This window comes from Dasypus novemcinctus, chromosome X (genome assembly GCF_030445035.2).
Source record: "Dasypus novemcinctus isolate mDasNov1 chromosome X, mDasNov1.1.hap2, whole genome shotgun sequence".
NCBI lineage: Eukaryota > Metazoa > Chordata > Mammalia > Cingulata > Dasypodidae > Dasypus > Dasypus novemcinctus.
The window spans coordinates 110,096,661-110,108,661 of NC_080704.1; the positions used below are offsets into that span (position 1 = coordinate 110,096,661).

Below are 12,001 nucleotides of genomic sequence, written 5' to 3' on the forward strand. Positions count from 1 at the left end.
GAATCGTTTTGTCCCTGAAATAGTGAGGCCACAGGCGGCTTTCAGGACTTGAAATAATTGCTTTCTGATTGGTTGATGGGACCACCCAATCACATTTCACGCGCTGCGGCTTTTGACAGGCGTTGCGGCATTGCATCATATCCAATCAGATACCGAGGTTACCCTTGCCCGCAGCGAACACAGGGTATAAAAGGGGCCAACAGTGTGTGGCATTCAGCCATTTTCTTTGGTTCGACGGCACGGCGAGTCTTCCTCTGCCATGGCTGAACCTTCTGAGGTTTACCTCTGCCGAAACACCCCTGCGAAGGCGGATCCCGATCCCGAGATGGCTGTTCCCGAAGCTCAGGAGGCCGATCCTGATGCTCGGCAGGCCGACCCGGATCCTGAGGAGGCCGATACCGAGCCTGAGGAGGCAGATCCGGATCCTGAGGAGGCTGATTCTGCTCCTGAGGAGGCCGATCCTGATTCTGAGGAGGCCGATCCTGATCCTGAGGAGGCCGATCCCCATCCTGAGAAAGTCGACGCTAAGACCAAGAAGCAGAAGAGGCGAAAGCGATGCCGCCAAGAGAGTTTCTCCGTCTACATCAGCAAGGTTTTGAAGCAGGTTCACGATGACCTGGCCATTTCACGCCAGGCCTTGAGCGTCATGGATTCTTTCGTTAACGACATCTTCGAGCGCATCGCGGACGAGGCCGCTCGCCTGGCTCGTTACACCGGGCGCTCAACCATCACCTCCAGAGAGATCCAGACCGCCGTGCGCCTGCTGCTGCCGGGGGAGATAGGCAAGCATGCCGTGTCTGAGGGCACCAAGGCCGTCATCAGGTACACCAGCCACAAGTGAGCTTCCTCAGGAGGACCTGAGCATCGAAACCAAAGGCTCTTTTCAGAGCCACCGAAGTTTTCACTAAAAGAGCGGTGGCCCGCTAAAGTTTGTGCTGCTTGAGCGTAGGGCTCACGGCACTCTGCCGACTTTTAAGGTGTTTTGACCGTGAACTAAATAGCAGCTCGGCGTTACTATAGCTGTAGTGCAGTTCGTTCCAAAGAAAGCAGTGGGTTTTGTTCAAGCACCTGGCGTTGCACCACTTTACTAAACGGTCGTTTCTGTTAGTTATTGTTCTACGTCAGCCTTTATGGGGGTCAGGAAGGTCAAAAACCTGTGGTAAAAATGCTTTTCCACTCACATGCTCTCACGTGTGACTGGTGGGATTTTCCAGACGTTTATTACACGCGCTCTGGCAAGAGATCTCGTGCGGAAAGACGTAGACGAGTTCAGCCGACTTCTGTTAGGCCAGGTATTCATTACGAGGTTTTCAAATATCTGAAACAGTGCCAGCGTCCTCCCTACTTTTTGTAGGAAAGAAGTTTCTCCTTTGAATTTGTAACTCATGTTAACATGATGAAATAAATATGTACTGTGATTTTAAAATGAATTAAAAAATTAAGATATTTGAAATTCTGTTCTACTATTTTATTCCCTAAATATTGAGATATTACCCACATGATAGCTGTTCCTTTGAGTTGCTATTAACTTTATAAAAGTATAACGTTGCCCTGAACCAAAACCGTCTAGAAATTTACTCATTTGCAGTGGAATCAAATCAACTGATATTACCCTCGTTTTCAGTGGGTAAACTCTAATTAAAAATTCATTGCCTAATATTTGTGAGGACTGTCATATAATCTTTGCTGATTGACAGATTTCTTGTCACAGTTTTGGCCCCTGACAATATCTGCCTTTTACTTGTTGAGTGTAAGCCAAATGCAATTGTTAAAGGCGGTATTATTTTGGGGTGTAACCTGTCTCTTCTTATGTTTCATTTCCTGCTTGTTGTACTTTTTGGGGGGTCTTCTCTGTTCTCATTTCATACACTCTTTTGAATCCATTGATTCTTTTGTTCAGTTTCTGTCCCCTAACACATGTGCGTGCACACACACATACACTCACACACACACACACACACACACACACACTGCCATGCCAGTTTGGACACTGAAATTATATTTGTTCTCTTTTCGGGACATCATCAATCTTTTGACAAGCATGCTTAACACAAATCTATGTTCAAACAGCACCTCTGCTCTACACCCAAACATTTCAGGGACTTTAAAATATTTTAATGCTGACCCACCCCCACCTTATGCATTATTATTGTCCAGTATTTAGTTCTATCTTGCTTATTTTATACCCCAAAGTAACCGTCGTCATTCTTAGGTGATTATGCAATCATTATTTGTCTTTATGTGCCCATGCTTGGTATTTTCTTCTATTACCGCTCCTTCTTGCATCTCAGATCATCTTTCTGTGATCATTTGCCATCTTCCTAAAGCATATATTTTACAAGTTCCCTAAAGTGGTTTCTATTGGAGTACACGCTGTCTGTTTTTTGTTTGTCTGAAAATGTTTTTACCTTCAGATTAGGCTCTTCAGGAAACTGACTCTGAGATGGAATTTAGTGTTCAGGGCGTTTACTCAGGATCAACACCTGTGGAAAGGGATGAGCAGGAGGGAGGTGTGGGAAAAGGGAGACAGTGAGCTGTAATGCAGGCTCAGTGAAAGCCTGGATGGCATCCATGGGGAGCTCTGTAGGTAAAACGACCCCCTCAGAGATATTGCACACTGGAGCAAAATAGCCAGACCTTCACAGGCCTTCCTCCATCAGTGACTGTTGTGGGTCATCTCAGGAAGTGTGTGACCTTGGGCGGGCAGCTCTCTGCAGCTCAGGTAATACCTGAAGGGACTAAGGGCTGCCTACTGCCTGCTGACTGCACTCCCAACAGCTGAAGCAGATGGATCTGTGTCGGTGGGGGGCAGGGGAGGTGGGAGGGGTCCCACCTTCATGTCCATCCCTCCCTCATTCTTAAATGAGGTCCTGGCTAGGTATGCAACTTGAAATTGACAGTTACAGTCTCTCATATTTGCTTTTGGCTTCCATTTGTTGACAGAGAGAGGACTGCTCTCAATCTATTCGTTGTTTCTTTGTAAGCAATCCGGTCCTTTTGTCTGCTTATCAGATCACTTTGATTTCATTGTTCTGTAGCTCTGCTGTGATATACCTAGTTGTATTTTCTGAATCTAGGGACTCACATATTTCCTTAATTCTGGAAAATTACCAGCCGTTTTCTTCGAATATTATTTATCCCCAGTCCACGGTATTTTCTCTTTCTGGTGCATCTGTGAGATGTACGTTATTTCTTCTTACTTCATTCCTTATTTCTCTTCCCCTCTCTTTTATCCCGTTTTCTTGTTATCTCTCTGAAGCATTCTGTGCAATTTCTTTCATCTGTCTTACAGTTCACTAATTCTCTAAAATTGTATTAATCTGTTTAGTTTCTGTTGTTTATTTCTAGAAATTCTATTTGCTTTTAAAAATAATCAGCACTTTTTGGCTCATACATTTAAACCTGTTCAACACATTTTTAAATAGTTTGCAACTGACAGTCTTTGAAGGTCTGTGGCTGTGGTTTGTTGCTTGTGCTGACGGTGGCTTGTTTGGGGATTATTTGCGTGCTTGGGCGGGCTTTATCTGTGGGAATATTTCTTAAGCCTCATTTAGAGGTAGGACCCCCAGAAAGGCATATATTTGCTTTTTTTCCATTATCTTTTAAGCAGTTTTATGGAGATATATTCACATACCATACTTTCCATCCAAAGAGTACAATCAACGGCTTGTAGTATGATCACAGAGCTGTGCCGTCATCACCACAATCAATGTTAGAACTATTTATTTCTCCAGAAAGTAAAACCTCATGCTCCTGAGCAGGCACCTCTCAATCCCTCTTATCTTTCCCCAGCCCTACGTAACCACGAATCTATATCTGTCTTTATAGATTTATATATTTACCTTTTGTACAAATGAAATCATACCACAGGTAGTACATTGTCTTTCTTCCATTTAGCACTGTGGGTTTTTAAAAAAATTATTGTAAGTTTATTTAATTTGGGGAAGTTTTAGGTTTACATAAACTCGTGGGGAAAATACCCCACAATTAGGAGCATTCCCACGTACCCTCCTAATTGTTGGCATTTAGCATTCGCGTGGTACCTTTGTTACAAGTGATGAAAGAATATTGAACTATTATTGTGGCTTTCTCTCCCTAGAGGAGCCAGCATCTACAGTTTAGATCTGTAATTCTGTTCTTTTCCCACATTTCTCAATAAACTGTTCTTTCCTCCCATTCTCTTCTTTTCTCCCATTTCTCAATAACCTACTGGCCCAACTAAAAATATGTATTATTATTAAGAGTAGTCCATAGTTTGCATTATGTGTATTTGTTTTTAAACCATAAAGCACCCTATTATTAACGCTTTGCAAGAGTGACTCACATTTGTCACGGTGCATGAAAAAACGTTCTTAGATTTGTGCTATTAACCAGAGTCATCGTCCAAAAGAGGATTACTATATGTCGTACGACCCCAGGTTTCACCCTCTAGCTTTCAGTAGGTTTGCTTTTGCCCACAAGTCTGGGTTTACTACCAGGAATTGGAGGTACTTTATTTTCTATTTTTCAAAGGAGGTACTGGGAATTGAACCCTGGACCTCGTGTATGGGAAGCAGATGCTCAAACCACTAAGCTACACTTGCTCTCCGTTGGGCCATGCTGAAAAGTGTTCATTTGAACTCCAAAGCCACATGTGGGCAGGCTTGTGACTATAAATTCTCCAGGGAGACCTCACTGTGTCCCCCATCCAGAGCCAAGGCCAAAGGATTCATGTTTCCTTGTCATCTCCCTGTCCCAGAGGGGAAAGGTCTTCCCTTTCACTGAGGGAGTCGTCCTTCCAGGGTCCTTCCAGGGTGTATACAAAGGCCTCAGTTCTCTATTATTTTCTGATACGTTCCAAGCTCAGCTAAACATTTAAATAAATACTTAATTGTATTCTTGCCATTGTTTTCCATATGATTGGAAAGGGAGAGTTTTCACATGATCTATTCCACAGGTTACTCTTCCCAATAAGCGTAGTAAGTGCCCCTTGAGAAATATAAACCAGTCTAGGGTCATTCAGTGGTATCCAGCAGACTTGGGGCTTACTCAGGAAGCTCCCAGACAACTTCCATTCACAGGCCAGGTGCCTTGGGGGAGCTCATTGCAGGGCTGGGCTCAGATGGGCCACTCTCCCTCCCTGAAAAGTCTCAGAGCATCTCCACATGGTCTCTCCAGCAGGATAGGCATCTCAGGGATCTCCAGCAGCAAGTCAGAAAGCACCAGGCCTCTTCAAGATCAGGTGCAGAATTGGCATAATGTGACATTCACCATACTCCATTGGTCAAAGAGTGACAGACCAGCTCGGATTTAAGAGAATGGGGATGGTTATGTCCAGTCCCCCTGGAGTTGTCCTGGAGTTGTGCTGCAGGGACAGATGCTGGACATTGTGTGTCCTGCCATGGCCCACTTGGGGGACTGGGGGAGAGTGTAGACTACAATGCAGACCACTGTCCATGTGGTGCAGCAGTGCTCCAAAATCTATTCACCAGGTGCCGTGAATGTGCCACGATGATGGAAGAGGTTGTTGATGTGGGAGGAGTGGGGTGAGGGGGGTGGGGGGTATATGGGGACCTCATATGTATTGAATATAACATTTAAAAGAAAATAAAGAAGAAAAAAATAAAATAATAAAAACTAAGAAAAAAAAAAAAAGAGAATGGGGAGAATGTGGTTAGAGGGGAAATATTAGGTTGTATAACGGTAATAGAAGAAAATTTAAATATAAATGCACGGAACTGCACAAACTCGATCCGAATGCTAAACCATGGACTATAGTTAAGAGTGCAATGACAAAGATGAGCTTTCATCCTTTGTTACAAAAATTCCACACCAATGCAAGGTGTCAATAATAAGGTGGTATACGGGATTCCTGTATCTTATGCATGATTGTTCTGCAGACCCACAACTTCTCTAACAAAAATAATCAAGATGAATCGGTGGGTGAAACAGACACGATCCCTTGATCAGAGGAGGGCCCAAGAATGAACAGCCTTCCTTATTCTACTGCAAAGTGCATTGCAGCAAATCCTGCTGTGTGCCAGGCGCAAGGTTTATCCAGACAGACAAGTCGTTTCTTTTCTAGGCTGGAGTGGTAGATTTTGGGGACCGGCTTTAGGCTTGCCTTATCCCTAGGACGGTGACTCCTCCATTTCGATGGTCCTTATTCTGTACACCAGAGCCATCAAGCTTGAAGTGGCATGACATTTCTAACCGTTACCGTCATCTTCTCCCAGGGGTCGGTTTCTGGACACAGACAAACAGACACGTCAGTAGGCAGAAAGGAGAATGTAGGGACTGAACTGGGCCAGGACCTGCTCCCATATCTGAGTTTCTTGATTAAGGCCACTGAGCTTTCACCTATTCCTCACGGTCCTCTTCTTTCAGGGTCCCTTACACCAAGCCTTCAATTGTCAACCGTCCCTCTCCCTCGTACCTACAAACGTTTGTACCCGCAACATAATAAACGGGGAAGGCTTGAGGCCACAGAAAGAATTTACGAGGTTGAAAAGGAGAAGCAGCCCCCACCATATCGGCCACCCCCAGCGGTTAGTGTTTGGTTAAGTAAATAACATGCTTATGCATTTTCCTTTGAATTAATTTGGCCAGTGGAAACTGAGGTCCAGGAAAGAAATCAACACTGTGGTTCCTTTTATTTTAACGTATTTCTCACCATGCAGTTTAATGCAGAGACACATGGGGCTTTCCATCCAATGACAGGCCCACAAGCTCAAAGACTAGTACCACGACTGATGGACCAGACAAATGAGCAAGAGTCAGTAGACCTGCCTGGGTCTGGATGTCAGATCTGACATGGACAAGGTCTGTCACCTCTTGGATCCCTTCTGGGAAAGTTCTGTCCGTTTCTCGAAAGGATAGAATTCATGATGCCAGTTTACTTATCTCAACAACATGATAACCAGCCATATTATTAATTCTTAAACAAAGTTCCCAGTGGTACAGGTCAGAAAACCTGGTCAATTGGGATTTCCTCCCAAGGAGATACGGTCCCTCCCTTACTGCGACTTACAAAGGCCGAAGTTATTCACAATAAACCCTGTGTAGGAAGACCTTGAAGCTGAGTAAAATCATGGGCAGGTTTCAGGGTTTCAGAGCAATCATGTGGCAACAGCAAAGGTCTTGAGTGTCAGAACTGCCCGTGTGACAACCCTCAGAGGGATGCTTGGCAGCAGAGGCAAAATCTGTATTGATGACCCCATGGAGAAGAGTCCTGATACCCTCCTGCTTCTCCAGTGCCTGCCACAGGGGCCATCGTGTCACGCCCATGCTCCTAGATTAAAAAAAAAAAATCCCTTCTATCATATGGGAATCCCCTATATTTTTATGTAACATTTATGCAATCTAAATATCTTTTTTTTTTAAATAAAATTATGTATTTTTCAAAATCCCTTCTAATAAGGAAAAAGAATACATAGCCACATTTCCAAGCTTCCTCTCCTTGTACACCCTTTAAACATCTCTTATGCCCGATGACAATCCATGGTCAAAGAGGAGGGGTGTGATGATGGTACGGAGAAAAGTCCCTTCCCATTTTGTTGGCCATTGTACAGGGGACGGAGTTATCGCTATGGCAGGTGAAAGGGCGATCGGCTTCATTTTGTCAGGCACGTGAGCTTGGATGTGAAAAGCTAAAATAAATCAATAGCTAAACAGGCTGAGCAAAATGCACAGGTAATTAACTTTATTCTTAGTAGATCACCACCACACTCTTAATTTGATGGAAGAGACAAGCGACACGCCCACTCCTAGCTCTGAATCTGTAACCTGAAACCCCCACAGTTTAAAGTAACAGATTGGAAAAAAACCCCACAAAAAACGGGCAAAGACCCAAACCACCTTTCTTCTCTGGCTCCAAGTCGGAATGGCACAGAACAGCCCTCATTGGCTCCGCCCGATATACCTTTCCCCATTTTGGTCCAATTGCGTTGAATGTTGGCTGCAGGTCCTTCATTGGCTGAGCCAGAGGGGCAAGGCCTTCTCTCATTGGTCGTTCCCAGCATCCGAGTGATAAACATAATCGCCATTTCTGAAGGGTTGCACGCCAAAAATACAAAAAGTGATAGCCTGGAAAAGAGTACACTTACCTAAATTTAAATGAATTTGAATAGTATTTTCACAGTCTGTGGATAGATATGGTTTATTGACATTTCAGTTTTAGCTACTTCTGTCCTGTGTGTTGGGTCCTCTGTTACATATATCCACGAATTCCTTAATATGGATCAGACTGGATGAAGTTTGTTTAAGGTATGTTTGTTCTCTCCATTCTGAATCCTCGCTGGTGTTGCTTGTAATTTTTCATTTACAACGGTGATATTGCTTATTCTGTCAAACACGCCATTTAGGTCAGTACTGCTCACTTACTGTCTGTCTTTCTCATTCACTGCTGTGTGAATAATCAGAAGTACTAATTTCCCTTTCTAGTCTTCAACATCAAGATCCAACTGTCCTCTGTCCAGCCCAGTTTTCTTAGGTCTCACATGCCTTGCACGCACAGTCTTCATTCCACAGTGAAGTTTTCATGCATTCACCTTGGTTACTCTTGTTTTACTAATGCTTCTATTTGCTTTCTGAATTTGAAAATGCAAACAACCACTTCACACTGTAACTGTCCTAATGGCCTTGATATGTTAAAATGACTTCCCACATAGTACAATATATGATCACCAACATGTAAGAATAACCTTGAGCAAAGATTTCACTGGCATATTGTTAAACAGGGGCCATTTGAAGCAGCAACTGTTAGCATGATAGAAATGAGGTAAATAGTGAAATGCTGGTTTGGAACTTGTCTACAACTCTGTTTTGCATAGGATGGAGGCTCTGAAAAGAGTCTTTTTCTTTCAAAACTGTTACTGAGGTTTTCTAAGAAAAAGTTTGTTTGCCCGTTGAGGATTTAGTTGTTGTTGATTTTGCCGTATTTTTCGAGGTTTCTTCTTCAAAAGCAAAGCCCTTTTTATTTTTTAATTTTTTTAAAGATCTATTTTTCATTTATTTCTCTCTCCTTCCCCACTCCCCTCCCCCAGTTGTCCGCTCTCTGTGTCCACTGGCTGTGTGTTCTGTGTCCGCTTGTATTCTTGTCAGCGGCAACGGCAATCTATGTCTCTCTTTGGTGCGTCATCTTGTTGTGTCAACTCTCCATGTGTGCGGTGCCACCCTGGGCAGGCTGCGCTTTTTTTCCCACTGGGCGGGTCTCCTTACAGGGCGCACTCCTTGCGCGTGGGGCTCCCCTACGCGAGGGACACCCCTGCGTGGCACGGCACTCCTTGCGCGCATCAGCACTGCACGTGGCCAGCTCATCACGCGGGTCAGGAGGCCCGGGGTTTGAACCTTGGTCCTCCCAGGTGGTAGGCGGACGCTCTATCCATTGAGCCAAATCCGCCTCCCCAAAGTCCTGTTTAAAAAGGCTTTTATAAGATATTTCTTATATATATGTATATAGATATTTCTAATATTTCAGAATATTAGTAAGTCACAATCCTAATTATTCGGCTCATGTCTACTCGATCCTGACTCTAATGATCTCTTTGAGGTTCTGGAAGCAAAGTCTTCCCTGGGAGATTTTTCTCTTGGACCCAAAATGATAGTCCTCCTTGTAATCACTCATGAGCCCTCCTCAAGCCTGTGCTTCCTATGGACAGTCTCACTAGGACCTGCCCTACCCCCGTCTTTCTCTTGAGCACATTAGATGTTCTGCAAAGTTGAAACAGTGTGCCTTGGGCATCTCATAGGAAACCCTTATCCCTATTCTAACGGCGTCAAGAATATTTTGGTTTTTCCTCAGTGTTAGGCTGAGTAACATCCTTAGCAGCTTTCCACATCCAAGTTAAATGAGAAATTTCTGAATTTCTTTAAAAGTGCAAATGAAAATCTTAACAAATTTACTAAATACTGGGCTAAAAGCAAGTCTCAAAGGATTGAATTAGAGTATTTCTGTGTCCACGGAGGTAGTGAGGTAGAAATCAGTAAGAAAGGAAGCAACTGGAAATTCACCAACTTGCTGTATAGCAAGCATTGCACTTATTTATAAACAGTGGAAAATCCAGTGGGCCTGTAAAGAAAATAGGACATTAGAGTATATTAACATTGACCTTAGTATCAGCATTCAAATTGCTTGAGGAAAACGAAGGGAAAAGTCATCATTTTTTCCCCCCGATGATCACTTTTTAATACGGTACAAAATAGCAAGAAGAATCTAGGTTTCCTCGGTAACCTAATGTTAACAAAACGCACTGTAGCTTGGTGGTAAGAGGAGGTGTTTGGGAAACAAGATCAAAGCAGAATCTGCTTCAACTGGAAACTGCATCCAGCTGGTAGTCAGAGGCCTATGATAACAGTGGCTTAACAAGACAGAGTTTATCTGTTCTCAAATAAAGGAGACAGGAGGTAGGCAATCAAAAGCTCCTATGGTTCCTCTAGTATCACCAGGGACTGAGGTTCCATCTACTTCACTGCCAACACCATTGTCAGTGCACAGCTTCCATCCTCAAGATTGCCTAATGGTGTAGAATGGCTGCTGGAGCTCCAGCTACCACATCCTTGTTCCTGCAACCGAGTGGTCCAAAAGTGCACAGTCCCCTGTGCTGCGGGGACCACAAACTCATGGCCCCCGTGCAGCTCTTCCCCCTCGTCCTCCTGCCGCCCGCAAGCCTTCAGTCATGGGTTTCACACCGCGTCACAGCCAGGGATACTGCGGGCCAGCTACAAGCCCCAGAGCCAGTTGCCGCAAGCACCCAGAACCCCACACCGAAGCGCCCCGAAGCAAGGAAGTGGTGGTAGCGGCTGCGGAAATGGCCAGCTCTGCGGACTCCACCTGCAGTCCCGGGAACAGTCACCTTTATTCTCCTAATTGTCCCCTTAATTCGATTCAGAAGGAAGAGTCTTGGCGATCTCAATTCTTTATTCATATTATGAAATCGAATTAAAACTGAGCAAAGAAATAGGAAAAGAATCAAAATACATTCCTCTTACTCTCCAAGCGTATGTATATCCCAAGAAGGTCCTTATTGGCTCAGCCCAGTATACCCTTATCATACTTTGGGCCAATGGCTGTGGCTCAGAGGCTGCAGTTCTCCATTGACAGAGCCAGTGGAGCCTGTGGTGTGGGCTGCTCTCACTGGACACTTCCATCATCTGAATTATGCTTGATTGCGGGTTAAGAAGTTTTGCTTTTAAAAAACTATGATAGTCCAGAAAACAGTAGAATCCGATAAATTTGAATGATTAAAATAATATTTCAGAGTCCAGGGAGCTTTTTTTTTTCTTTAAAATACACTGTTGGGTTTTGACTCGTCACTTAATTCCTCATTCTCCCACTGACTAATCTGATGTACTCGTTTGCCCTTTCAGTCTTCAATATTAAGTCCCCATATTCTTCCATCTGTCCTGGATTTCATCTGTCTCAATCACCCTGCATTCCCAGTCTTCATTCCACAGCTCAATTACTGTGTTATTTAACATACTTGATTAACGGTTATATCTGCTTTCTGAATTTACTAATGCAAAAAATACAAAAACAAAAACAAACAAAAAAAACCACCATAAATGTTCTCAGGGATTCCATATGTTAAAATGACTTTTCACACATTACACTATGTAGGAGACTGACATGCAAGAATAACTTGGAAAAAATATTTAAATGGCATATTGACAAGCACTCGATATTTGAAGGAACAACGATTAGCAGAATATACACTGAGTACTGGAATACTGCTTTTTGGAGCTTGCACACAGCTCTTTCTCCAAACAGTTCATGGCTCTGAAAAGATCTTTTGGCTTCCAAAAATGTTCTTCCGGATTTGTAAAAAAATCACATGGCACCCCACTGGAGGATTTACTTGCTATTTATTGGCTTTGTCGTATGGTTTTTGGTTTTCTTGGCCGGCACATTATTCTTTTCAAACCCTTTTATAAGATTTATCTAATTTTCCAGAGTGATAATGAGTAATAAGAAAAATCATGAGGCTCCTTTCTCCTATATGCTGACTCTAATGACTCCAGGGTA

The 12,001-nt window shown here is 43.6% G+C and overlaps 1 protein-coding gene across 1 annotated transcript; it reads left to right on the forward strand.

The window, feature by feature from the left end:
* Positions 1-259: 259 nt before the first annotated feature.
* LOC131277132 (histone H2B 7-like) lies at positions 260-841 on the forward strand. The gene has a single exon (XM_058291116.1). The coding sequence runs from the start codon at positions 260-262 to the stop codon at positions 839-841; it is 582 nt and encodes a 193-aa protein (XP_058147099.1).
* The last annotated feature ends 11,160 nt before the right edge of the window (positions 842-12,001 follow it).